Genomic DNA, 24,551 nt, shown 5'->3' with positions numbered 1-24,551 from the left:
CTCGCGCCCACTCGCCTGCACGACCGCTCGCCTGCGCGCGACCATCATTCGCGTCTAATTTCGCAGCCCGCGACAGCAGCAGGAACGCGTGTCGCCAGACCGCATTCAGGATCGCCTCCACCAAAGCGCAGGAGGTCAGTGCAACTTTCTTCCCCTTTTCCTTTTCAGGCAGGTCCAGTGGTGTCTACTCCGAAGGATCGCCCGATCCCCTTCCCTCCAGCGGGGATTTCGGACTCTGTGTCCGTGGAGCGGCAGACTTGGTTTGGTCCTCTGATGCAGGAGTTAGTGAAGGCTATGAAGCCGGCACTCGCCGATCAGGGACACAAGCCAACGGCTGCCTCGCCCCCGCTGAAGAGAAGGAGAGGAGTGGACTTCGTGGTGACTTCCCCCAGGGAGAAGTTGGTTCCTAAGAGGTCTGTCAGGAAGGCCCCATCCCCTTCGCAGGCGTTTTCTCCTTCTCCCGTGGACGAGGCTTTTTCGTCCTCGGGTGAATCCAGTGAGGTGATAGTCTCCCCCTCGGCACCAAGGCGGGAGCCTTCTCCTCATGGAGGAGAATCGTCTGGCGCGAATGGTGCTCTCCGAACCTCTTTGTTGGGATCCTGTATCTCTCCCAGGAGGGAACCCAAGGACTCCAAGACAATCCCGAAGTCGTCTTCAAGGATTCGCCAGGAACACGCTGCTCCCTGGGAGAACGTCCACGCTTCGCCCCAGGAAGAGATTCCGGGGACGGGAGACTTAGCTGCCAGTCCGCAAGGAGGAGACCAGCAGGAGTCTGAGCATGCCTTCTGGCAGGTCCTGAGCCTGATGAGGCAACTCAACGGGTTCATGGACCCCGTGATCGCCCCCCCGAGAAGGCAAGGACACGGTCCTGGACCAGGTGTTCGATGTTCAGAAGCCCCCTAAGACCAGTGCGGCTCTGGCCTGGTCTCGGGGGTTGAAGAGTGCCGGAGCCAGGGCCAATGCCCAATTCGCGACTCTTGCTTCCTCCAGTCGTTCCTCTGCCGGGAACAAACTCATCCCACCTCCTCGTCTCCAGTAGAGGAGGTATTTTGAGATCTTGGGTGAGTCTAGTCTCGCTCTTCCTCTCCATCATTCCGTAGAAGAGCTTGCTAAGGGAGTTCCTCACGAGAAGCTCTCCGCCCGGCAGGTGACGTTCTCGGCGTCGGAGATCCTGAGCCATGAGAAGGTCGCGAAGTGCGCCATGCAGGCCACTTCGTGGCTGGATATATGGCTAGGGACTCTGGGCATCCTATTGCGCTCCGAAGACTTGTCTAAGGAGACCAATAGGAAGGCCCTGGAGACTTCTTACTCTCGGGCACCTGCTCCATCGAGTTCCTGGCACACCAGGTCACCACCCTGTGGGCCAACTCGGTATTGAAGCGGCGCGATGCGGTGACCGAGAGGTTCCATGTCTGTAGGCTCAGACATGCTTCCCTCCTTGGGGAGAATCTGTTGGAGCCACAGGATATGGAACGAACGGCTGAGAGGTGGAGGAAATCTAGCCAGGACTCCCTCCTCCATAGGGCCCTTACAGCTCGGCCCTATAAGCCTCCAGCTCCGCAGCAACAACAGCAGCAGCCTCGCAAGGCACCGAAGCAGGCACCGGCAGCTAAGAAAGTGGTGTCTAAGCCCCAGCCCTTTCCAGCCAAGGTCAAGAGGGGCGGTAAGTCCTCCAGGGGAGGCAAGGCTCCTAGAGGAAGCGGCCGCGGCCGCAAACACTAGGAGTGGCAATCCCCCCGCGTGTCCACCTGTGGGGGGATGCCTTCGACGTTGCGTGCACAAGTGGCAGCAACACGGGGCCGATGCTTGGACGGTTTCTGTGATCGGCCAAGGCTATCGCATCCCGTTCATAACATCTCAACCTCCCCTGACAGCGAATCCAGTGTCGTTGAGCTCCTATGCCATGGGATCGGTCTAGCCCTTCGGGCAGAAGTCGAGACCATGCTCAAGAAGGATGCTCTCCAGGAGGTCGTCGACGGCTCCCCAGGCTTCTTCAGTCGACTCTTTCTTGTAAAGAAGGCGTCTGGAGGCTGGAGACCTGTCATCGACCTCTCGGCTCTGAACGGGTTTGTCAAGCAAACTCGGTTCAGCATGGAGACAGAGGACACAGTCAGACTTGCGGTGAGACCTCTAGACTTCATGTGCACACTGGATCTAAAGGACGCGTACGTACTTCCAGATCCCAATCCATCCGTCTTCCAGGAAGTACTTGAGATTCTGCCTAGACGACAAGACCTACCAGTTCAAGGTGCTGTGTTTCGGTCTCTCCACAGCATCTCAGGTGTTCACCGTGGTGTTCACCCTGATTTCATCTTGGGCGCACAGGAACGGCATCCGTCTCCTTCGTTATCTGGACGACTGGCTGATCCTAGTAGACTCGGAGTCGACCCTTCTTCGGCACCGAGACAGGCTTCTGGGTCTTTGCCAGGATCTGGGGATCATGGTAAACCTCGAGAAGTCCTCTCTGCAGCCGTCCCAACGACTGGTTTATCTAGGTATGTTGATAGACACCAATCTCCACAAAGCCTTTCCATCAGACGACAGGAGAGCAAGGCTGAGGAGGGTTGCGGAACCCTTCCTCAGGCGAGAAGAGCTTCTCGCCCAATCGTGGTTGCGTCTCTTAGGTCACCTGTCCTCCCTGGCTCGTCTGGTTCCAAACGGCCGCCTCAGGATGAGATCCCTGCAGTGGCGGCTCAAGTCCCGGTGGAATCAAGGATCCGATTCCCCGGACATACAGGTCCCGATAGGATCTTTGGAACGGACGGACCTGCGGTGGTGGCTGGTCGACGAGAACCTGCGAAAGGGAGTGGGTCTTCTCGTCCTCCCCCCGGAATTGACACTGTTTTCGGACGCGTCAAAAGAAAGGTGGGGGGCGCACGTTCTGAACCAGAGGACCTCAGGCCTTTGGTCAGAATCAGAAAAGTACCTGCACATCAACCTGCTAGAGTTGAAGGCCGTCTTTCTAGCTCTTCAACAGTTCCAACGGACCCTGGCGGGTCACTCCGTGGTGGTGATGAGCGACAACACCACGGTAGTGGATTATATCAACAAGCAGGGAGGTACCTTTTTGCAGCAGCTATCCCATCTTGCAGTAGAGATTCTGAGGTGGACCAAAGTCCACTCGATAACACTATCAGCTCGCTTTATTCCTGGCAAGAGGAATGTGCTCGCCGACAGTCTGAGCAGGGCTTCGCAGATAGTGAGTACCGAGTGGTCTTTGGATCCTCAGATAGCCAACAAAGTCTTGACTTTGTGGGGTTCCCCGACCGTGGACCTGTTCGCGACAGCGTTGAATTTCAAGCTGCCTCTGTACTGCTCCCCAGTCCCGGACCCCAAGGCTCGCTGGCAAGATGCTTTCCAGCAACGGTGGGACAACATCGATGTGTACGCCTTCCCACCGTTCTGTCTGATGAGAAGGGTGCTCAACAGGACCAGACTATCGGTCAACTGTTCGATGACTCTGGTAGCTCCGCTATGGCATCACGCGGAATGGTTCCCGGACCTTCTGCAGCTCCTGACGGAGCTCCCGAGAGAACTTCCTCCACGACGCGAGCTTCTCAGACAACCCCACTCCAACATCCCTCACAAGGTCGTGGCCTCGCTTCGGCTTCACGCCTGGAGACTGTCTAGCGTCTCCTCACGGAGAGAGGCTTTTCGCAACAGGTTGCGGAGAGAATGTCTCGGCACCTGCGAAAGTCCTCTGAGAGAGTCTACCAGGCAAAGTGGAGAGTCTTTTGTGGTTGGTGTCGATGGCACTATTCCAGCAATAGCGGAGTTCCTCATATATCTGCGGGAGGAAATGCGCCTTTCTGTCTCGGCAATGAAAGGCTATCGCTCAGCCTTAAGCTTGGCTTTCAGGCTGAAAGTTTGGACATTTCTTCCTCGCTAGAACTCTCTCTACTCATACGTAGCTATGAGCTTACCTGCCCCCAGTCGGAAGTGAGACCTCCTCCTTGGAACGTGGTTCGGGTCCTCAGGGCTCTTAAGAGACCTCCCTTCGTACCATTACGCCAGGCCTCTGATCGCCACCTGTCTTGGAAGACGGCTTTCCTGCTCGCTTTGGCTTCGGCCAAGCGAGTTAGTGAACTTCATGGTCTCTCGTACGACATCGCCCATTCAAGGGGATGGGGGGAGGTAACGTTCAGGTTCGTCCCTGAGTTTGTTGCCAAGACTCAGAATCCTGGAGTGCCGGATCCTCGGTTCGACTCTTTCAGGATCGCGAGTCTCCGTTCTGTAACAAGCGACCCAGACCAGCTGCTACTATGTCCAGTGAGGTGTCTGAGGTACTACTTGAAGAGAAAAGCTGCAGTCCGTCCTCAGGTGCGAGCATTGTTTGTAATCACAGGTAGGACGAAGAGGAGGGTCACCAGGAACACCATCTCGGCTTGGATTCGAAGGGTTATCCACCACGCCTTGAATCCAGACCCTCCTCGGTCACGTCCCCCGAGGGCCCACGACGTCAGGGGCGTTGCTACGTCCCTGGCCTTCAAGAGAAACTTCTCTGTGACGCAGGTGCTTCAAGCTGGGGTCTGGAAGCGTCAGACGACCTTCACGGCCCACTACCTGCAGGACGTGACCCACAGGAGCCTCGATACGTTTTCTATCGGCCCTATGGTGGCTGCACAACAGCTGGTCTAACCTCAGGCTCCTTTATGGACAAGTAGCAGTAGGTTGAGGGCATTGTTACCCGGTTTTAGTCTGCGTGAATGAAAGAGTATGTCTGACCCTTACTTCTTTCTTCATTCTCCCCTCTCTTGGGGAAGCAGCAGCCTGGTCTTCGCATAGCTGACCTCGACCTCTGCAGGTGACCCATGCTTCCTTGTGCTCCTAGTATTAAGCTTAATACTGTCGCGTCCCCCATACCCTGACGAGGTGGTATTGGGAACGTCCTATCTCAGATTCCTATTTAAAGGTCTCAAGGCCAACTTCATAGGACGAGTCACACTTTCCTCCACACACAACTTATGTAGGCCACTCGTTCCTAGCGAAGCAAGGAACTTGTGAGGTGCAGGGGCTCCTTCTCTCAAGTGCTACTCACTGGGAGGCGGAGTCCCCGGGCAAAGCCAAAGTCAGTAAGGCTGGGGACTTTCCACCCTTCCTAAGGGGTAAGTCATCCAATGTAAATAGCGTGGTTTGTATTTCGTTTACGGAACAAATGACAAATTCGGAGATAATTTGTATTTTTCCTAACCATACAAACCTAGCTATTTACACATATTTGCCCGCCAGCCCTGGCCCCCAAGTCAAGTCCTACCTCTAAGTGAAGTGAAGCAAATCACCGGTGTGTGGGGGGGAGGGGTAGCAAGCTATCCCTTCCCCTACCCCCGCTAACTAGCGCGGGGGTAGTTAACCCTCGTTAAAAACTAATGGCTCGTCATTTCAGCTACGCCGAAAGGTAAACCTAATGTAAATAGCTAAGGTTTGTATGGTTAGGAAAAATACAAATTATCTCCGAATTTGTCATGTTTACAGTAAATAAGGGTGCAAGTATATAACCTTACTGCCTTCATCCAGAGTGAGGGTTCAAATGGAAGGGGAGAATGCATCAATCAAGCTTCCATCCAGCCACAAGATCCGTTGCCGGCATTGCTGGCTTCAGGAATGTGGATGGCAATCCAAGGGAGGACTGAAAAACCCTCAGCAATAGAAGGGTCTCCCACCGGCAGCCGTCATAGCCGGCACAACCTTTCCCGGAGCCTTGTGTCCATAAGGGAAAGACTGAGTGACTAAATAGCTGCTTATGTAGGAGCCCGGCCGGCATCGCAACCTACCCGGCAAGCGGTGAGACTGCAGGACAACAGCTACAGGATTGCGATAGCCAAGCCATCGCTAAAGGACAGAGAAGGGAAGGGAAAAGGGTCCTGTATGAAGTGTAGAAGAAGGCGGCAGGATTGCCGCCACTTCCACACAAGAGTGAAACAATGTTTTAGTATTGGCGCCAACCTAGGCAGCAGAGGAATATCTATTCTTCAGCCTAGGGTCTGCCGAATCTATCAAGTGTAGAAGACAGCGGCAGGATTGCCACCCCTTCCATACTTGAGTGAAACAATGTTTCAGTATCGGCAACATCTTAGGTGGCAGAAGAATATCTATTCTTCAGTCTAGGGTCTGCCGAAGCAGGACTAGTCTTCTAGACCGCAGGGGAGAAGGTGGTGGCATCAAACTACCACTTCAGGTGCGGTCCTAGGGAGGCTTAGCCTCTTATGCCGACAGCTGTAAGCCGACAGGAGAGTGACTACTCGCCCTGCTACTCTGCCGCCGGCAGAAAGACTGAATACTCTGAGATTCTGTCGAAAACCAAAGCCGGGATCTTGCCGGCAAAGGTGGGAGACAGAAAACCCTAGCCTAGTCAAGTCAGAGTGAACTACTCTATGGCAAGACCAGATAGGGTTGACGCCTACGGCGGAACTCAGAGGGAAGGAGGGATTACCCTTAAGTCTCCACAGGAGACAAGTATAGAGTTATATAATTCTAGGAGAAGAACTATCTCCCGTTGAATTGATAAAACGATACACGAGGGTAAACGGGGACAATGTCTCAAAGTATACTACAGCGCATAGGCTAGGAAGCCTAGCGCGAGACGAGATCTCGGTTACCTAAATCGCCGAAACTCTAACGTATACGATCGACAAAAGGAAGAGGAAATTATGCATAAAATATATATCTTTACTAGTATAATTGTGCCTACATAGCTTTCATAATTTATTAATGCTATTACAACCGGGAAAGTCGTTCTGCTAACTAAATAACACATGCATAATGAACGACAGTGCCCATGGCGCCTCCGGTGACAGGCCTAGCTCCTTAACACAAAAAATTACTCTAATTTTACAGTGAAGCAGGAGCTAAAAATTATACACAGTAAAGAAAAAATACTCAACTTTCCAGAGGCAAAAGAAGTTGGAGATTGCATATTAAATCCTCACAAAAGCGATTAAAAACGTTAGATCAACAGGGAACACCATTGTGCGAAATCGCTACAAAAATAGGAATGGACGCCATCTTGGATACTCGTAGTAGTACGGGAGGAAGGGTAACCTTGATAACGGCTCCCCTTCTATTTTTCGCCACTCTTCCCCCCTCAAAACGAAAACGCTATTCGGGGTGAAGATTGCTATGTGTCGTATCAAGATATACATCCCCTGATATTATGCGATATCTTTAAGAGAAATTTTAAGGATATTCGCGCCAGGAGTTAGAATTCTGGAGACCTAAAGGTCAAATCTCGGGGAATATCAATGCAGCCAAATATCCCTTGAAAAGCTACGTATAGGAACCTTCCATCAGGACGACAAGGCTTGAGCCCAAAAATGAGAGTTAAAGATACTGTACATACTCTTAATGGTTGCCTGTAAAATTTGCATCCCGTACTGCGAACAATGTGAAACATAATTAAATGTAAAAAGTAAAGGTGTCTGGTTTCAGTTCCAATTTCATCAAAATAGATGCTCATCATAAAGTCAACCGGTCAAGCCCAACCTTCCACTGTGGTGCCCAACCACAGCAGTGGTTTCCCCAGTAAACATTTTAAACACGCGGTCATAAGCTGGGATCAATCTGCTGCCATGCGAACACTAGGCAAACATGTTACCACTGTACTAGTCAGTGGTGTTTGGGTGGGATAATTTCAGAATTAATTCTTGGTTCAAAATTCATCATTAGGAATTATCAACAAGCTTTGTGTAAGCTGTTCTCCCATACAGAAAGAGTACCTTTCACATGCTTTGCTAGGTTACAGCATTGGTATCTAAGACTAGCTCTGTTTAATAATTGTTTTGAATATTCAAAGGGCACAGATAATGTTAACTGTGATTGTTTAATTAGAAAGCCTCTTACTGAATATGGTCAAGATTGTGAGCAATATGAACTAATTTTTACTGTGGATTCCCTCTCGAATATGAATATAACCTGTGTTGAGATTCAAAAGGAGACATAAGGATGAAAGTTTATCTGAAATGAAATATTCTATAAAATATGGTGTTCCTATCAATCTATCAATGCTAAGTCTAACTTATTGCCATATAAGAATGTTCTGAAGGATATGTCTATTAAGAAAGGCTGCATTCTATATCAGAATTTAATTCTTTATTATTTTTGCCAAATGGCATTTGAGAAATTTCATGTAGGCCATCCAGGAATATGTTATTTGAAATTTTTGCTGCACTCTCTTATCTGGTACCCTATCATTGATCATGATATTGAAAGGCTGGTTAAAAACTGAGTTTTGTCAGTCTGTTCAAACAAGAACAAGAATCGAAATGTAATAGGTTAAAAAGCACAGAATCCTCTCTGAATTAAGGTGTGTATTTTCAGTATTTCACGATCAGTCGCTGGCTGCAGGAACACTAACGTCCTATACCCCAATATGAGATGTACTTTCAGGGATAAAAACATTCCCGATATGTAACATATCACCTCGCATACAAGGTGAGAATGTACTAGGATCTCTTCAACAAGTTGATTATGTTCTCGGTACACAGTATCCCTCCCACGTGTATGCTGAGAGAAATCAGTCAGAATCCTAAATGTCTGGCTGATTGGTCTACTTGGACTTCAACGACTTCCTCTTCTTCGCCAGAAGTAACAAATCTGCAGGTAAAGTCAAGGACACTGCATTTAGTACAAGAGTTGTGTGCGCTAAAATTTATTTTCACCGTGGGATAATTTTCAGCACATATTCCTCTCAGTAGAATACAAAGTACAGAGAGCAAGAGCAGTACATACCAATACTTTTTCTCAAAATGGGGTCCTATTTGGAACACTGTTTCTCTCTAGAGAGATTGGTCAATCTTCTAGGATGGTGGAAGAAGTACTGCACCCCTCATCCCAGCTGACTGTGAGCATGCAGGTGCGAGGTGGAGCATGAAGCGTCAATACTTCTTCTCAGAGGGATAGTTTTGGTCCAAACCAGACCTGATATAAGATAGCACACAGGCAGGTAAAGCAAATTGTGCCAATACTAAGTACTTCCCAATGAGGGATAGTTCTCGGCATGCACCGCTTCTCACTCTCCTGAAGGAGAGAAAGTACAGCTGATTGTACAGGAAGGGAAGAGAAGAGCGGAGTCCTTTCTTCCTACCAGCAGAATGCCTATTCATTCCTGTAAAGAATTGGGCACAGGTAGTGGGTACGAGAGCACCTGTAACATGTGCCGCTGCATCTATTCTGAGCCTGGTACATTCTCATTACGTGCGATCTCACCTAACGATGGTACTAGGATATCTTCCCTGAGCAGAATGTTCTTAATACTGCAGTCTTCCATAGGGAGAGAAACGCCAGGAATCATGTGTGTACAACTCCAATCTATCAGACTTCCTGAACTTCTTTGATGACATCTTCTATTGTACTTGTAAGTTATAATGAGGACTCTAACATAGATGAAGCAGAGGAGAAGTTAGAACTTGAACTTTGTCTTATACTGGGTTTTGAAGGCTGATGACAACACTCCCTTCAATGAAAAGAACACTGGAACTTTTGGTGAGAGCACAAACAAGTGATACATCCCTAGCAACTTTCTTGGTTCAAGAGGACACTGGGGGAAAGAAGAAAAGACACCTCTCCCCTTTACACTCTACAGCAGCAGAACTCTTTATTCTGATGTTGTACCAGAGATGTCTAAGGAAGACCAAATTCCTTGGGTGTTTGTTGCCGTCATCGTTGTAATGATAAATTTGAACCTGTCATCATTGTAAGGCCAAAATTGCAAGGGATAGAACTGCAACAGACATGCCATCTGACAAGAACAAGTGCGTAGGATAACGGCAAGTAGCCCAGCAAACAGTCTCAAATCTAAATTTTTCAAAAAACAATGTATATCTTTGGTTTTTTCCATTAATATCCCTCAAATAAGACTATTTGACACCACATTTATTCAAGTGAAAGATTAAAACAGCCAGCAAAGCAATACGTGTGCACTGAACTGTAGCCAAAGTCAAAGAAAAGGTTGCTTTACCTTCCACTTGCTAGAAACTACAAGAACCTCGTTAAAAGTTTAAATAGCCGTTTCTAGCTTTGCTGCCATACTCCTATGAAAGGTCGATGGTTTGTATTTGTGTAAGAACCCAAATAAATTACATTTATGATTGAAAAAGAGAAACTTTTTGTTTATAAAAGTATTCATGACATTCATAACAATGATAGTTGCAGATTCCAAAGATGAACTGAACAGAAAAATAATAAGATAGTAAAGTAAATTAATAATCTACATTTGTGGCCCTTATTTGTTGTTAAAACACCAGTGCATGGCAAAAATTCATACTTTCATAACAAACCTGTGCCTCTAAGACTTCTGGGTGTCCCATCAGGAAGTTTTCAATTTCTGCTGGAAATAAGTTCTCTCCACCTCGAATAATCATGTCTTTGATTCTGCCAATGATTCTCCCATATCCATCTGGCTGCAGAATGGCCAAATCTCTGTAAAAGGAATTCCTTTGAAAGACAATATTCTTAAGCAATCTTTATTTGGAAATTTCTCTGGTAAAATGTTATTTTCATTAGTAAAATAAATTTTTGAATATACTTACCCGGTGATCATATAGCTGTCAGCTCTGCTGCCCGACAGAAAAACCTAAGGACAAAATACGCCAGCGATCGCTATACAGGTGGGGGTGTACATCAACTGCGCCATCTGTCGAGCAGGTACTCAAGTACTCCATGTCAACACAGAACCAATTTTCTCCTCGGCCCACTGGGTCTCTATTGGGGAGGAAGGGAGGGTCCTTTAATCTATGATCACCGGGTAAGTATATTCAAAAATTTATTTTACTAATGAAAATAACATTTTTCAATATTAAACTTAGCCGGTGATCATATAGCTGATTCACACCCAGGGGGGTGGGTAGAGACCAGCATTACATGTTGACATTATTATGAGCTAAGTATTTTGTATTTCATTTTAGCAGTTATTCAATATAACAAACATAAAATAAATAAGTACCTGGTAAGGAAGTCGACTTGAACAATTACTCTGCCTTTTTAAGTACGTCTTCCTTACTGAGCCTCGCGATCCTCATAGGATGCTGAGCGACTCCTAGGAGCTGAAGTATGAAGGGTTGCAACCCATACTAAAGGACCTCATCAAAACCTCTAATCTAGGCGCTTCTCAAGAAATGACTTTGACCACCCGCCAAATCAAGTAGGATGCGAAAGGCTTCTTAGCCTTCCGGACAACCCAAAAACAATAATAAAACATTTCAAGAGAAAGATTAAAAAAGGTTATGGAATTAGGGAATTGTAGTGGTTGAGCCCTCACCCACTACTGCACTCGTTGCTACGAATGGTCCCAGAGTGTAGCAGTTCTCGTAAAGAGACTGGACATTCTTAAGATAAAAAGACGCGAACACTGATTTGCTTTTCCAATAGGTTGCGTCGAATATACTTTGCAGAGATCTATTTTGTTTAAAGGCCACGGGAGTTGCGACAGCTCTAACTTCGTGTGTCCTTACCTTCAGCAAAGCTTGGTCTTCCTCATTCAGATGGGAATGAGCTTCTCGTATTAACAGTCTGATAAAATAGGATAAAGCATTCTTTGACATAGGCAAAGATGGATTCTTAACTGAACACCATAAAGCTTCAGACGGGCCTCGTAAAGGTTTTTAAATAGAACTTAAGAGCTCTTACAGGACATAAGACTCTTTCTAGTTCATTTCCAACCATACGATAAGTTTGGAATATCGAACGATATTGGTCAAGGCCGAGAAGGCAGCTCGTGTTTGGCTAGAAAACCAAGTTGTAGAACATGTAGCCGTTTCGGATGAGAATCCGATGTTCTTGCTGAAGGCATGAATCTCACTGACTCTTTTAGCTATGGCTAAGCATATCAGGAAAAGAGTCTTAAAGGTGAGATCTTTCAGGGAGGCTGATTGTAGCGGTTCGAACCTGTCTGACATAAGGAATCTTAGTACCACGTCTAAATTCCAACCAGGTGTAACCAAACGACGCTCCTTCGTGGTCTCAAAAGACTTAAGGAGGTCCTGTAGATCTTTATTGTTGGAAAGATCTAAGCCTCTGTGACGGAAGACTGATGCCAACATGCTTCTGTAACCCTTGATAGTGGGAGCTGAAAGAGATCGTTCTTTCCTCAGATATAAGAGAAAGTCAGCTATTTGAGTTACAGAGGTACTGGTCGAGGATACGGATACTGACTTGCACCAGTTTCGGAAGATTTCCCACTTCGATTGGTAGACTCTAAGGGTGGATGTTCTCCTTGCTCTAGCAATCGCTCTGGTTGCCTCCTTCGAAAAGCCTCTAGCTCTCGAGAGTCTTTCGATAGTCTGAAGGCAGTCAGACGAAGAGCGTGGAGGCCTTGGTGAACCTTCTTTACGCGTGGCTGACGTAGAAGGTCCACCCTTAGGGGAAGTGTTCTGGGAACGTCTACTAGCCATCGAAGTACCTCGGTGAGCCATTCTCTCGCGGGCCAGAGGGAAGCAACTAGCGTCAACCTTGTCCCTTCGTGAGAGGCGAACTTCTGCAGTACCTTGTTGACAATCTTGAACGGAGGGAATGCATATAGATCTAGATGTGACCAATCTAGTAGAATGGCATCTATATGAACTGCTGCTGGATCCGGGATTGGTGAGCAAAATATTGGGAGCCTCTTGGTCATCGAGGTTGCGAAGAGATCTATGGTTGGCTGGCCCCAGGTGGCCCAAAGTCTCTTGCATACATCCTTGTGGAGGGTCCATTCTGTTGGAATTATTTGTCCCTTCCGACTGAGACAATCTGCCATGACATTCAAGTTGCCTTGGATGAACCTCGTTACTAGTGAAATGTCTAGACCTTTTGACCAGGTGAGGAGGTCCCTTGCGATCTCGTACCATGTCAGAGAGTAGGTCCCTCCTTGCTTGGAGATGTACGCCAAAGCCGTGGTGTTGTCCGAGTTCACCTCCACCACTTTGCCTTGAAGGAGAGACCTGAAGCTTTTCCAGGTCAGACGTACTGCCAGTAGCTTCTTGCAGTTGAAATGCATTGTCCTTTGACTCGAGTTCCATAATCCCGAGCATTCCCTACCGTCTAATGTCGCACCCCAGCCTACGTCCGATGCGTCCGAGAAGAGAACGTGGTTGGGAGTCTGAACAGTCAGGGGAAGACCCTCTCTAAGGTTGATATAGTCCTTTCACCAAGTCAGACCAGACTTTATCTTTCCGGAAACCGGGATCGAGACCGCTTCTAGCGTCTTGTCCTTTTTCCAGTGAAAAGCTAGATGGTATAGAAGAGGACGGAGGTGTAGTCTTCCTAGTGACACAAATTGATCCACGGATGACAGTGTCCCTACCAGACTCATCCACAGCCTGACTGGGCAGCGTTCCTTCTTCAGCATCTTCTGGATGGATAGCAGGGCTGGGGGTTGATCGTCTTGTTCAGCAACGTCCTCATCAGAGGGTTCCTCATCCGAAACTGATGAGGAAACGGCAACGTCTGACTCGCTGAATCCGGTCGCACTGGTGGATGCGTGACGGAGCCGGACGCAAAATCATGGTACTGCTGCACAGTCTGTGAACTGTCAACAACCATGGGTGCGCGAGGAAGTACAGCGTCAACCCGAAACTGTCTAGACTGTCTGGGTTGTGCAGTCAACACCCTACCGGGTTGCTGAGGTTGACGCACTGCGTCACAACAAGTCACCTCTGCTGGTTGTTGAACGTCTTCCTAGTGACACACTGAACGTCAACAACCACCTCCGAGCGTCGCTTAACGTCAACGTGCGACTGGCAACCCACACTGGGTCGCATCGGTGGAGGAACCACCTCAACTGGCAGACGCGAGTAGGATACCTCAGCGTCAACAGGGCGCACAACCAACCGGTTGGAAGGTTGTTGGCCAGAAGGTTCTTCTCCGTATTTAAGTTCTCTATCAAGGACACAAGCTTGGACTGCATGTCTTGCAGCAAAGCCCATTTAGGGTCTACGGGAGCAGGTGTGGCAACAGACGGGGTTAGCGACTGAGGCGGAACCATTTACCATCCCTGGAAGCCTTGTTATGTGTGACATAATAGTACAGCAAAACTTCAAAGGCTCGACAAAAGTTGAGAAGTTGACCTGTAAACAACTTGGAGCGTCTCCTGGCTAGGCGCCAGGGCGAGTCTACCAGAATTGAGAAGTCTACCTGGGCAGAGGCATGAACTCCCAAGCCGAGAACTTCTCTCGTGTCCTATCAGACTCTCGCTCTATAAGCCAGTTTAAAAGAAGGGAAATCAAAGGCTGTATCCCTAAAACTCCTCCTGGTGCAAAAACCAGTCGCCTAGCCAACGTAACGCTCTCTAGGAGAGCGAGAGAGCACTAGCTTAACAACAACGGCTTCGAAGTAGCTAGGCCTAGTGTAAGTTCTGACGTTAGGCGAACGAGGAGCAGCAGTTACAAGATCCGGACGAAGATCCTTAAAAAATCATCATGATTTAATTAAAGTCCATAGGAGGCTAAGCAGCTTAAGGCTCCTCTCCAAATGACAGAGTCCTCAAAGGAATATCAGTAGGAGGGAGAACAGCACTTTCTCATCTACAGGAACCTTGTCCGAGAAAAGCTAGGTTATCTCAGTGAGGGTCTCACTGGTGCATTAGCAGCAGACCAGAAGGCAACGTTATGTAACTGCTTGACAGTCTGTGAACTGTCAAAAACTGAACTGTCAACCACAACAGGTGCGTGAGGACATACAGCACTGGTGCATTAGTAGCAGATCAGAAGGCAACGTCATGTAACTGCTTGACAGTCTGTGAGCTGGCCACAACCATAGCTGTGTGGGGAAGCCTCTACTCCTGACTGACTAGTCTGCTGCGGGCGAGTAGCGGTAACCACAGTGGGTTGCGGAGGTTGAAGCACAGCGTCAAAACAAAGCAACTTAACTCCACCCTCCTGTTGTTGTGGTAACTCGCGAACGTCAACGGAGGGTAGCGTGCGTCTGTGAACGTCAACATGCGGCTGGCAGGGTACACTGCGCATGGGTGGTGGAACTCTCACAGGCGGAGTGCGGGAGCAGGTAGCGTCAGCGTCTACTGTACGCACAACCGTGGTTGGTTGTACGCTAACGGGTGCAGCGTCAACCTTCTCCGCACGATACTCCTGCATAAAAGATGCTAACTGTGTCTGCATAGACTGTAGCAAAGACCACTTAGGGTCTACAGCAGCAGGTGCGGCAACAGACGGTGTTACTGCCTGTTGCGGTACCGCTTTGCCTCTCTTAGGAGGTGTGCAGTCATCGGAAGACTGCAGCGAGTCCGAACTGACCCAGTGGCTACACCTGGGCCGTTGGACTTGCGCGGAAGGGACCGACTTGCGCTTAATAAGCTGCGAGACCTTGGTCCAAGGTTTCTTACGAGAAACCTCTTCCGCAGACGAGAAGTAAATGGGCTCTCTCGTCTTTGTGTGGGTGGGGCGATCTTGGGTAGATACGCCCGAAACCACGGAGGGAAAACGTCTGTTCGTTGATCAAGGCCTGACGAACCCATAAGTCGTTCGACATTACTTCTCCCCTGGGCTTGGGAGCTTGCAAGAGGTCCCGGACTAGGTGAACGACAGGCACGAACAGACGAACCCTCGGACGCAACACTGTAACACTTTGCGCATATCACTTTATCACTTCGATTTTCTGTTTTGCACTTATTTCACTGAAATCGAAACTTTTACTGATTTCTACCTGAAACACGCAATCCTACCCTTCATTAAAAGGTAGTAATTGCGAAAACAGTCGTATAATGCAACAGAAAACATATATAAAGATAAAGAATTCAGTGGCTGGGAAAGAGACTAAACACTAGTTCAAATAAACTACGTTTACAATCTCTCACCGCACATAGCCTGGGGACAAGAATAAAACCCTAGAAACGTTTTACCTTCTTCCCCGTACAGCGACTAGGGAGGAGAGTAACACGAGAACAACGTTACCCGCTTGAACGGAACGTTTTTTCTCCTCTCTCTCCCTCCGTCTCTATCTCTCTCTCTCTTTCTCTCTTGATTTCGCACCTGAGAGAAGAGCCCAAATATATATCGTCAAAACATGTTATTTGGCTAAAGGAAAAAACTGAAAGGTTTTCCAAATAAAAAGTTCCTTTAATTTAGAATTTAAACCATTTAAGCTAAGAAAGAATGAACGAAACGTCAGAAACGGTTTACTCTTACTGCAAAGTGAAACCGTGATACACTCTCTCTCTATCGTAACGATAGAGCGCATGTTGAACGTCCTGAACGTCAACAACTGCGTAGTCTAAAAAACTAAACGTTAGTTCATCTTTGAAAACAGTACGAGACTATCAAAGAAATTCTTTCATAAAACATTAAAATTTAAAAATTTTTAAATTCTTTAAAGGCTAAATACGATATAACGGGCTCAACGTTGATTAACTTCGGTTCCAAGTTAGGACCGCCTACTATCAGGAAAGGTCGCATATAAACAAAACATAAAAATTTATTTTTATATGTTTATAATAAATGGAAAGTTAATCGAAGAGGCCTAATAAAGGCGGAGAGATATAAAATATATAGATCTATAACGTGTTAAGCAAAATTACTAAAAACCTAAACACACTTCCGTCTAAGGGAAGGGTCGGCCATTTAAAAGTGAAAGAGAGTCCATACTCTCTTTGTCACCATAATTAAATCTATCCAAAACGAGTTCAAGTTTTGAGATGAAGATAAAACCGCTGCATAGCGAAAGCTCAAAACTGGAATAGTGTACTTCACCAAATAGTTGTGAAAACAAATCCAGTTAGTAACAGCGTATTTAGTAGGTCTTGCCAGTGGCACGACAGAAAGAAAATTGGTTCTGTGTTGACATGGAGTACTTGAGTACCTGCTCGACAGATGGCGCAGTTGATGTACACCCCCACCTGTATAGCGATCGCTGGCGTATTTTGTCCTTAGGTTTTTCTGTCGGGCAGCAGAGCTGACAGCTATATGATCACCGGCTAAGTTTAATATTGAAAATTATTGTTTATTCTTAATAACATAAGTCATGCTGCAGCCTATTGTACTCGGGTTGGATCTAAATGTAGTCAAGGGACAAGAGAGATACTGTGTGCCAATATTAAGGAATTTCTACTTTTTACAGGGATCCAAAAAAAAAAGAACTAAAAAAAATGTGTAGAAATCTTTCTCATATAAGTAAAGATGTGTGGTTTCCATTAGCTTGGTAGCCTACTTAGAATATGTGAAAATTAGTTATAAATTACAACAAACATTATCATGTACAATGCTGATGTCATTTGATTGTACTGAAATATTCATATAAACCAAATGAAAGAGCACATTGAATAAAGATACAGTCATTGGCTATTGTAAAAGGCCCCATCATGCTATCTGTTAGATGGTAGTTCGAGCCCCGCTGAGGCCCAATATTTTCTAGTTGCATCTACAAGTTCAATGCCCTTAGTGCCTTTAAATCTACCTGCGGATTCATCTGCAGCATTGATTGCCCCTCTCTGGCCCTAACTTGAATGAAGAGGACCTTGGGTGCTGATCATAAGTATAGCATAATACTGTATGGTCATTTTTCTGTTCCCTGCCTCCACTACTTACGAGTTACCTTAAAATCTAGTTAGAATTGTCAACCCTGAGCTTCTATTTAATATGTGGATGCTACTAAAATCTTATCATTTGGGTGATTTCAAGTGGTGGTCTTTTCAAAGGAATCATAAAAGTGATCTAATGATTTGCAATCTAAGTTTCACTATTCAAACTGTTGTACTAAAACATAAGCTAACAAACAAAACTGGCAGTACAGTATTAGTTTCTATGACACTTATGGCATGGTTTATCAACTACTTTTTCCAATGACATTTGTCAGAGAGCAGTTACTCCAAAAATTTGGCTTAAAATTGGTAGACCAATATATGAGGGATACCACTTGATAAGTTTAATTTGTATCTCAAGTACAGTAGATTGTAAGTACCTGTATGTTGTAAAAATACAAGTCTTACAAAATCAATGATATTCTTACTCGTCCTATTTTTAGTTTAAAACTTGATAAAACCAATTCATATGCTGAGTGATAATTATTGATAGTTGTGAAAAGTTTAAAATAAGAACTGCCTATCTTCATGCTTTATCTGTATTCATCTATTCTATTTTTATTTATCCTTTGCATGGTCTATTTTAGTTAACCCCTCTTCCATTTTCCAATTCCTATTTATCCCCTGCACGATTTATTTGAGGTTCCCCTCTCCTCTCCCGTTTTATTATCCTATCGATCAATATTCCATGCTTGTGATGTCACAATAAGTAGATTTCCACAGCACAATCTTTGATGTCTGTATGACATGTTTAATGGCTTCTATTTCCTTATGCATCATGTTTTCAGAAGAATTATTTACTGATCTTGAATGTAAGTTAAACATTAGAATTGATACCTTTTCTATTTACAGATCTTAGTTTGATTTCAAGTCTGTTTTAATTAGGAAATTTATTGTACAACACAGGCCACTTTTTTTCCATTGTATATAAACAGTTTGGTTTTGTTTGCAGATATATTACCCTAGACAGACAAAATTGCCCATAGCATTCTCTATAGACACCCTTCAAGACAACTGCTTCTACAGAGAGATTAATCATGATGAGCTATCCGACATGGCACCTTAATCCAAATCGTACTACGCATCAATTCTATCAATGCATTATGAGCTGTCAAAGGACTTTGTCGATATTATCAATGCTCTATTTTCAAATTTTGCGGGATTCTTTCTCGGACCTCCTGGGATTAGCTAAATGTAGATACATTCTTTAACAAATCAGCTTGCAACCGAAGGAAATTTGCCAGCTATTACATTGTTTCATATACAATAAAAGGGAAAAGGTAACATCAACTTCAGGGGATGGGCGGAGCTATTGACTTATGTTTATACGTTAGTGGTAAGAATGTTTTTCATTTCCGACACATTTTATCAATATTTTCCGTTTCTATTCATTAGAATGGCCTTTCATGAAGATAATAATGATTCTTTATCATTTACTTGTGACTTTGACACTGACAATGACAGTGATTGTGACATATCAAATGGTGAAAGGGGCAATTTTCCAAATGCAATCGGTAAAAGTTATGGGTACAGAGGAATTTGCCTGAAAAGGGATCTGAAAAGGATGTATGAGACAAAATTGAAGTCATTATATATGTTGTTTACAAATATGAACAGTTTCTATATATATTTTACATATGGTTATGTCTTTTTTCTTGTTTCATAAAGTATTTAATGATAGTAGGTAATAAGAGTTTTGGCCGGAGTGTACGTATGCAAATACACACTTACAAATACACATAGACACATCCATTCAACACACAATTATTTCTTTTATATTAATTTTAAATTTTCATATGATTGTTCACTAAATTTGCCGACATTCTGACATGAAAATAATAAAAATGCACCAAATACTATTTTATCAAGCCATCAAAATTGAAAAAGTTCTTTCGGTGTTTATTATTTTTAATTTCTAACAATTTTTTTAAATATATTCTTTACACTAATTTAAGATTTAATTATTGGTTATTAACCTTCATGTCAAGGACATTCCTTTGATATAAAAATACTGGGTAATTTTGTTTGTAATAAATGAGAAAACATTAGTTTTATGATAAAATCACGAAACTCATGATGAGGGTCGTCGTCCTTTAGGGGCATTTCCCTAGCACTTCATGGGTTAAGTTTGCATAGGCCTATGCATCTCTACCCTCATCTGTCACAGTATCAATGCATATGAGGTCTTTTTTTCAAACTGCCCATTCAATCTCTGACAATGGTACTGAACAATCGTGGAACTGTTGTTGTTAGCCAAGCTACAATCCTGGCTGGAAAAGTAGGATGCTATAAGCCCAAGGGTTTCAACATGAAAATTTAGTCCAGTGAGGAGAGGGAATAAATACATAACCTACAAGAGAATTAATGAATAATTAATAAAAAAAAAAGGGATTTTGACGAAGGAAAAATCTATTTCTGAGAAGAGACCTGTGACGCCCGGTGAAAGAAGTCCTTCTTTACACTTTTCTAATATAAATCTTCCAAATATACTAGAGAAAGATAAAAGCATGGAATGCAGAGGTTACTACCCTCGCGCGATCACCTTGTGGGTGTCGTGTATACAACAGGGGCGTGTGAAAACCACTATTCACAGGCTGTCTTCCATTTGGATAATCCCTTCATCAAAGGGGAGGGCCGTGACAGGCCCTAGAGAACACAGTTGGACCACGCCACCGACACCTACCACGCGCGCCCTCTAGGTCATCCTTCTGCAAGAACATATGACTTGGCAAGGAAAAAAGGGTGGGTCCATACAAAATAACCGGGAAGGGTTTCACCGGGCGTCACAGGTCTCTTCCCAGAAATAGATTTTTCCTTCGTCAAAATCCCTTTTCTGGGGCGACCTGTGACGGCCGGTGAAAATGTACCAGAGAATGCCTTCCAAGCCCAATACAATAATAACATAATGAGGAGAATACAAACACCATGTAAGACAATAATATAATATAATACTGTAAGTAAACATAAAATTACAAACTAGCCAAAGGACATAGGGGACGTAAGGCTAAATAAATATGAAGACAAGGAATCATCTGAGTGTCCAGACGCAAAAGGCATCAATCTTACATGTCTAAGCATATCTAAACATTAAAGGAATGGTAAATACAAAACAGTTAAATCATAGGAATTAAACATGGTAAATAACTTAGGGCTAACGAACCACCCAGGAGAGTGGCGACGTGGTGTGAGTGGCGGGTAGGAGGGAGGAGAGAAGAGATGGAAGAAAGGAATAAGCAGAGATTAATGGGGAGAGATAAGACTCCCCGCTGCAACCGTAGGGTATTTAAGGGCCTGTATGTTCTTTAGATAGTGGCGTTTGAAAACCATAGGAGATTTCCAACCCGTATATTTTTTAAGGTCATCAAAGTCCATGTTCTGGAAGTAATTGATGGAGGTAGCTACTGACCGTATATCATGAGCATGGGGAAATGATTACGGGGTAGCATGTTTAATGAAGTAGAGGATTTGTTGTCTGATACCTTGAATGGAAATAGTACCCCCTTGTTCCCTGATAAATAAGGAGCCAGACGAGCGGGTGGCAGATCTAGCTAAAAAGGCCCTGAGAGTAGTGACTGGACACAGAGAAGGATCCTGGGGAAGAGAGATAATCTTCCAAGGGGACCACCTATTTTGTGGGTCCTCATTTTTAGCTAGGAAAGCTCTGTCTAGAGAAAGTAGTACTTCGCCTGAAGGGAGGAAATCTATGTTTTCCGGGTTACGTGAGAGAGCTACTAGTTCTGAGATTCTAGCACCTGAGGCCATAGCTGTTAGAAATAAAGTCTTCCTAAGAAGAGTGATATAAGAGCAGGACTCATTGTCCGTGTCTGACGCAAGTTTGAGGACATCGTTCAGAGACCAAGAGACCTCCTGTGGCCGAGTCGAAGGTCGAAGCCTAGCACACGCTTTTGGAATAGATGAGAAATAGGAATCCGCCAGGTTAATGTTAAACCCAACAAGGAAGATCTTTTTCAAAGCGGACTTGATGGTGGTTATAGTGCTAGCTGCCAGGCTCTTGTCAAATAGGAACCTAAAGAACGAGATTGCTAAATTCGGAGACATACGAGAATGGTCTGAATTCTTTAGGAAATCTGCTAGTTTCTTACGGCCGAATCATATTGACGAATTGTCGAGTCCCTTTTGTCTGCTTCGATGAAGAGAACGTTTTCCGGGTCAATGTTTGCGTCGCTACGAGCTGCAAACTTCATGAAGTCCACAAAGTTAGGGTTTTGGCTATCCTTGAGGAATCTGACACAGTCTGAGTTTGGATTACTTGGGTCAGTTTGGGGAATGAAATCCGGAAGGGACGGAGTTTCAACTCGAGGAGGAGAGGAAACCAACTGCTCTTTGGCCAGTGAGGTGCTACTAAAGCCACTGCCCCCCGGAAGTTTGTGCAATACTTTCATTAGAAGATTCACTGGTGGAAATAGGTAAATCTTCCTCCAATGGTTCCAATCCAGGGTTAATGCGTTTATGGCACAAGCCTGAGGGTCCATGTTTGGTGTCACATAACAAGGAAGTTTGTGATTCATCTGAGTTGCGAATAGATCTACCTGGAGGCCCGGAACCAGTCTGAGTATCCACCGGAATGAAATTATGTCCAGAGACCATTCTGATTCCAGTGGTTTTGTCCTGGATAGTAAGTCCGCTATCACATTCTGGACTCCCGCTAGGTGAGTTGCTGACAGGAACCAGTTCTTTTCTGTTGCCAAGGCGAAGATAGTGACCAGGATCTGATTCAGGTTGGGCGACTTGGATCCTCCTCTGTTGATGCAGTGTACTACGGCTGTGCTGTCTGACACTACTCTGATGTGGGTCGACCTCGGAGGAGAGTGTCTCTTCAGGGTCAAGAACACTGCCATGGCTTCGAGAACATTGATATGGAAGTGTTTCATGGCGGGTGACCAAGAGCCCTGAAACATCTGATGTTCGGAGTAACCCCCCCTCCCCTCAGAGACGCGTCTGTATGAATTGTCACTTGTGGAGGTGGGAATTGAAGAGGAACCGATTTGGAGAGGTTCTTCGGTTCGGACCATGGTTGTAGCCTCATTTTCAAGAGAGGGGATCTTCGAGACCTTGTCTCCTAAAGGTACTGTAGCTCTCGTTCTCCAAACTCGATTGATGTCTTTGAGTTTGGCTTTCAATAGGCGATCTGTTACTGAAGCGAATTGGAGAAGGCCGAGGATTCTTTCTAAGGCTCTTCTGGACACCTGTTTGTGTTTGAGAAAATTCTTGATCTTGGAAGCTATTTCTCTTACCTTTTTGGAAGGCAGAGACAGCTTGTGCTTTGAAAGGTCCCACTGAATGCCTGACCATTCGAAGTGGTCTGATGGTAGTAGGCGGGACTTTTGGAGATTGACCCGAAATCCCAGGTTAGCGAGAAAACGAAGTACTTTCTTCGTAGCTCTGTTGCAATCCGGGGCTGACCGAGCCCAAATGAGCCAATCGTCCAGATAAGCAACGATCTGTATCCCTTGGTTCCTGAGTTGTTCTAACACTGTCTCTCCCAGTTTCGTGAATATCCTGGGCGCAATGTTGAGGCCGAAGGGCATGACTTTGAACACAAAGGCTTTCCTGCCTAGACGGAAACCTAGGTAAGGAGAGAAGTTTCGAGCTATTGGTACGTGATAATAGGCGTCGGTAAGATCGATAGAGGTGGTGACGGCCCCACGGGGAAGTAAGGTCCGTACCTGAGAGATAGTCAACATCCGGAACTTGTCGCAGAGGATGTAAGAATTTAGCTTTGACAAGTCCAGGACCACTCTCAATGCCGACGAGCCTTTCTTCGGAACTGTGAACAGGCGGCCTTGGAACTTCAGCGATCGAACCCGTTTGATTGCTTTTTTGTTGAGTAACTCTGTGGTGTACTCTCTCAGGATGGTAGTGGGTTTCTGGAAGAAGGTCACTGGTGGAGGAGGAGAACCTTGTGACCATTTCCACCCCAAACCTTTGGAGACTATGCTGTGAGCCCACGGACTGAAGGTCCAATGGTCTCGAAAGTGGTAAAGTCTCCCCCCTACCGGGACTATATTATTGCGAGGGAGTGAATCTAGGTCCTTTCCCTCCTCGAGCACCCCTTGTCCTAGGTCCGCCTCGTTGACGGAACTGTCCTCTACCCCTGTAGCTACCTCTCTGGTGTCCACGAAAGGAACCTGAGGGTTCATAGCTAGGGTTGTATGCGGGTGAGGGCATCCAAACAGGGTTGGGTTGTGTACCTGGGGGAGCAGTGAGGTAGACCACCTGTTGAGGGGGATTCGGTTGTAGAGTCGTCGAAGCAGCGGGAGACTGTGACGACGAGTGGGTAACAGACGATTGATGGTAGTGACCCCGGTTCGTCTTGTAAGGGGTAAATCTCTGTTTCTTCATGAAGAAGGTTTGCTTTTGGGCTTCGACCTTCCTTTTGGCAGTGAGGCCCCACCTCATTTGCAAATTTTGGTTTGCTCTCACAGCGTCTTGTAGAACCTTGTTCACCTCCTCCTGAGGAAAAAGGGTTTTACCCCAGCAGGGGGAAGCTATCAGCCTGTTCGGTTCACGTCTGATCGAGGCCTCAGATAGAACGTATTTCCTGCAACTAACCCGAGCCGAACTAAACTTGTGTAGGTCGATTTGGAAGGACAGAGACAGGTTCTTCGTGAATACCCGAAACAAGGTCTCAGTCGGATAAAGCGAGGCTAGAGACTCCACGGAGGTAATGGAGTGGAGAGACCTAGCTAACCTATTCCGTGCCTCAAACTCAGTCTTGAGAAGATTTTCCGGTAATTTGGGAAGCTTCTCGGAAAACAGATTAGAGGCGCAGTCTGGGTCTAACTTCCCTACTGTGAAAGTAGAGGAAGCATCGTCCCAGATAGTAGAGGTACTCGGGATGAGCATGGAGGTGGGGTCCGTCTCTTTAAGAGCCGGCATGGCAGATCCCTCTTTGACAGCTTGAAAAGTAAGACCTGCCACTTTATCCGTAATAGGTAAGGTAATAACGGAAGCAGTTGTAAATATGGTGTAGGCTCCTTTGTGTGGGGTGAGCTTGGTATTAGTGCACCCCCAGTCCGACAACGTCCTGGCC

General features: G+C 45.8%; 1 protein-coding gene across 1 annotated transcript in view; it reads right to left on the bottom strand.

The window, feature by feature from the left end:
• LOC137634905 (medium-chain acyl-CoA ligase ACSF2, mitochondrial-like) overlaps nt 1-24,551 on the bottom strand; it is a 97,982-nt gene that overhangs the window by 21,013 nt on the left and 52,418 nt on the right. The window contains exon 12 of the mRNA XM_068367452.1: nt 10,272-10,413. Within this exon, the coding sequence (XP_068223553.1) occupies nt 10,272-10,413 (142 nt within the window). The remainder of the gene's footprint in view (nt 1-10,271; nt 10,414-24,551) is intronic.

This window comes from Palaemon carinicauda, chromosome 45, assembly GCF_036898095.1.
Source record: "Palaemon carinicauda isolate YSFRI2023 chromosome 45, ASM3689809v2, whole genome shotgun sequence".
NCBI classification, from domain to species: Eukaryota; Metazoa; Arthropoda; class Malacostraca; order Decapoda; family Palaemonidae; genus Palaemon; species Palaemon carinicauda.
This window is presented reverse-complemented; position numbering and strand designations above follow the sequence as displayed.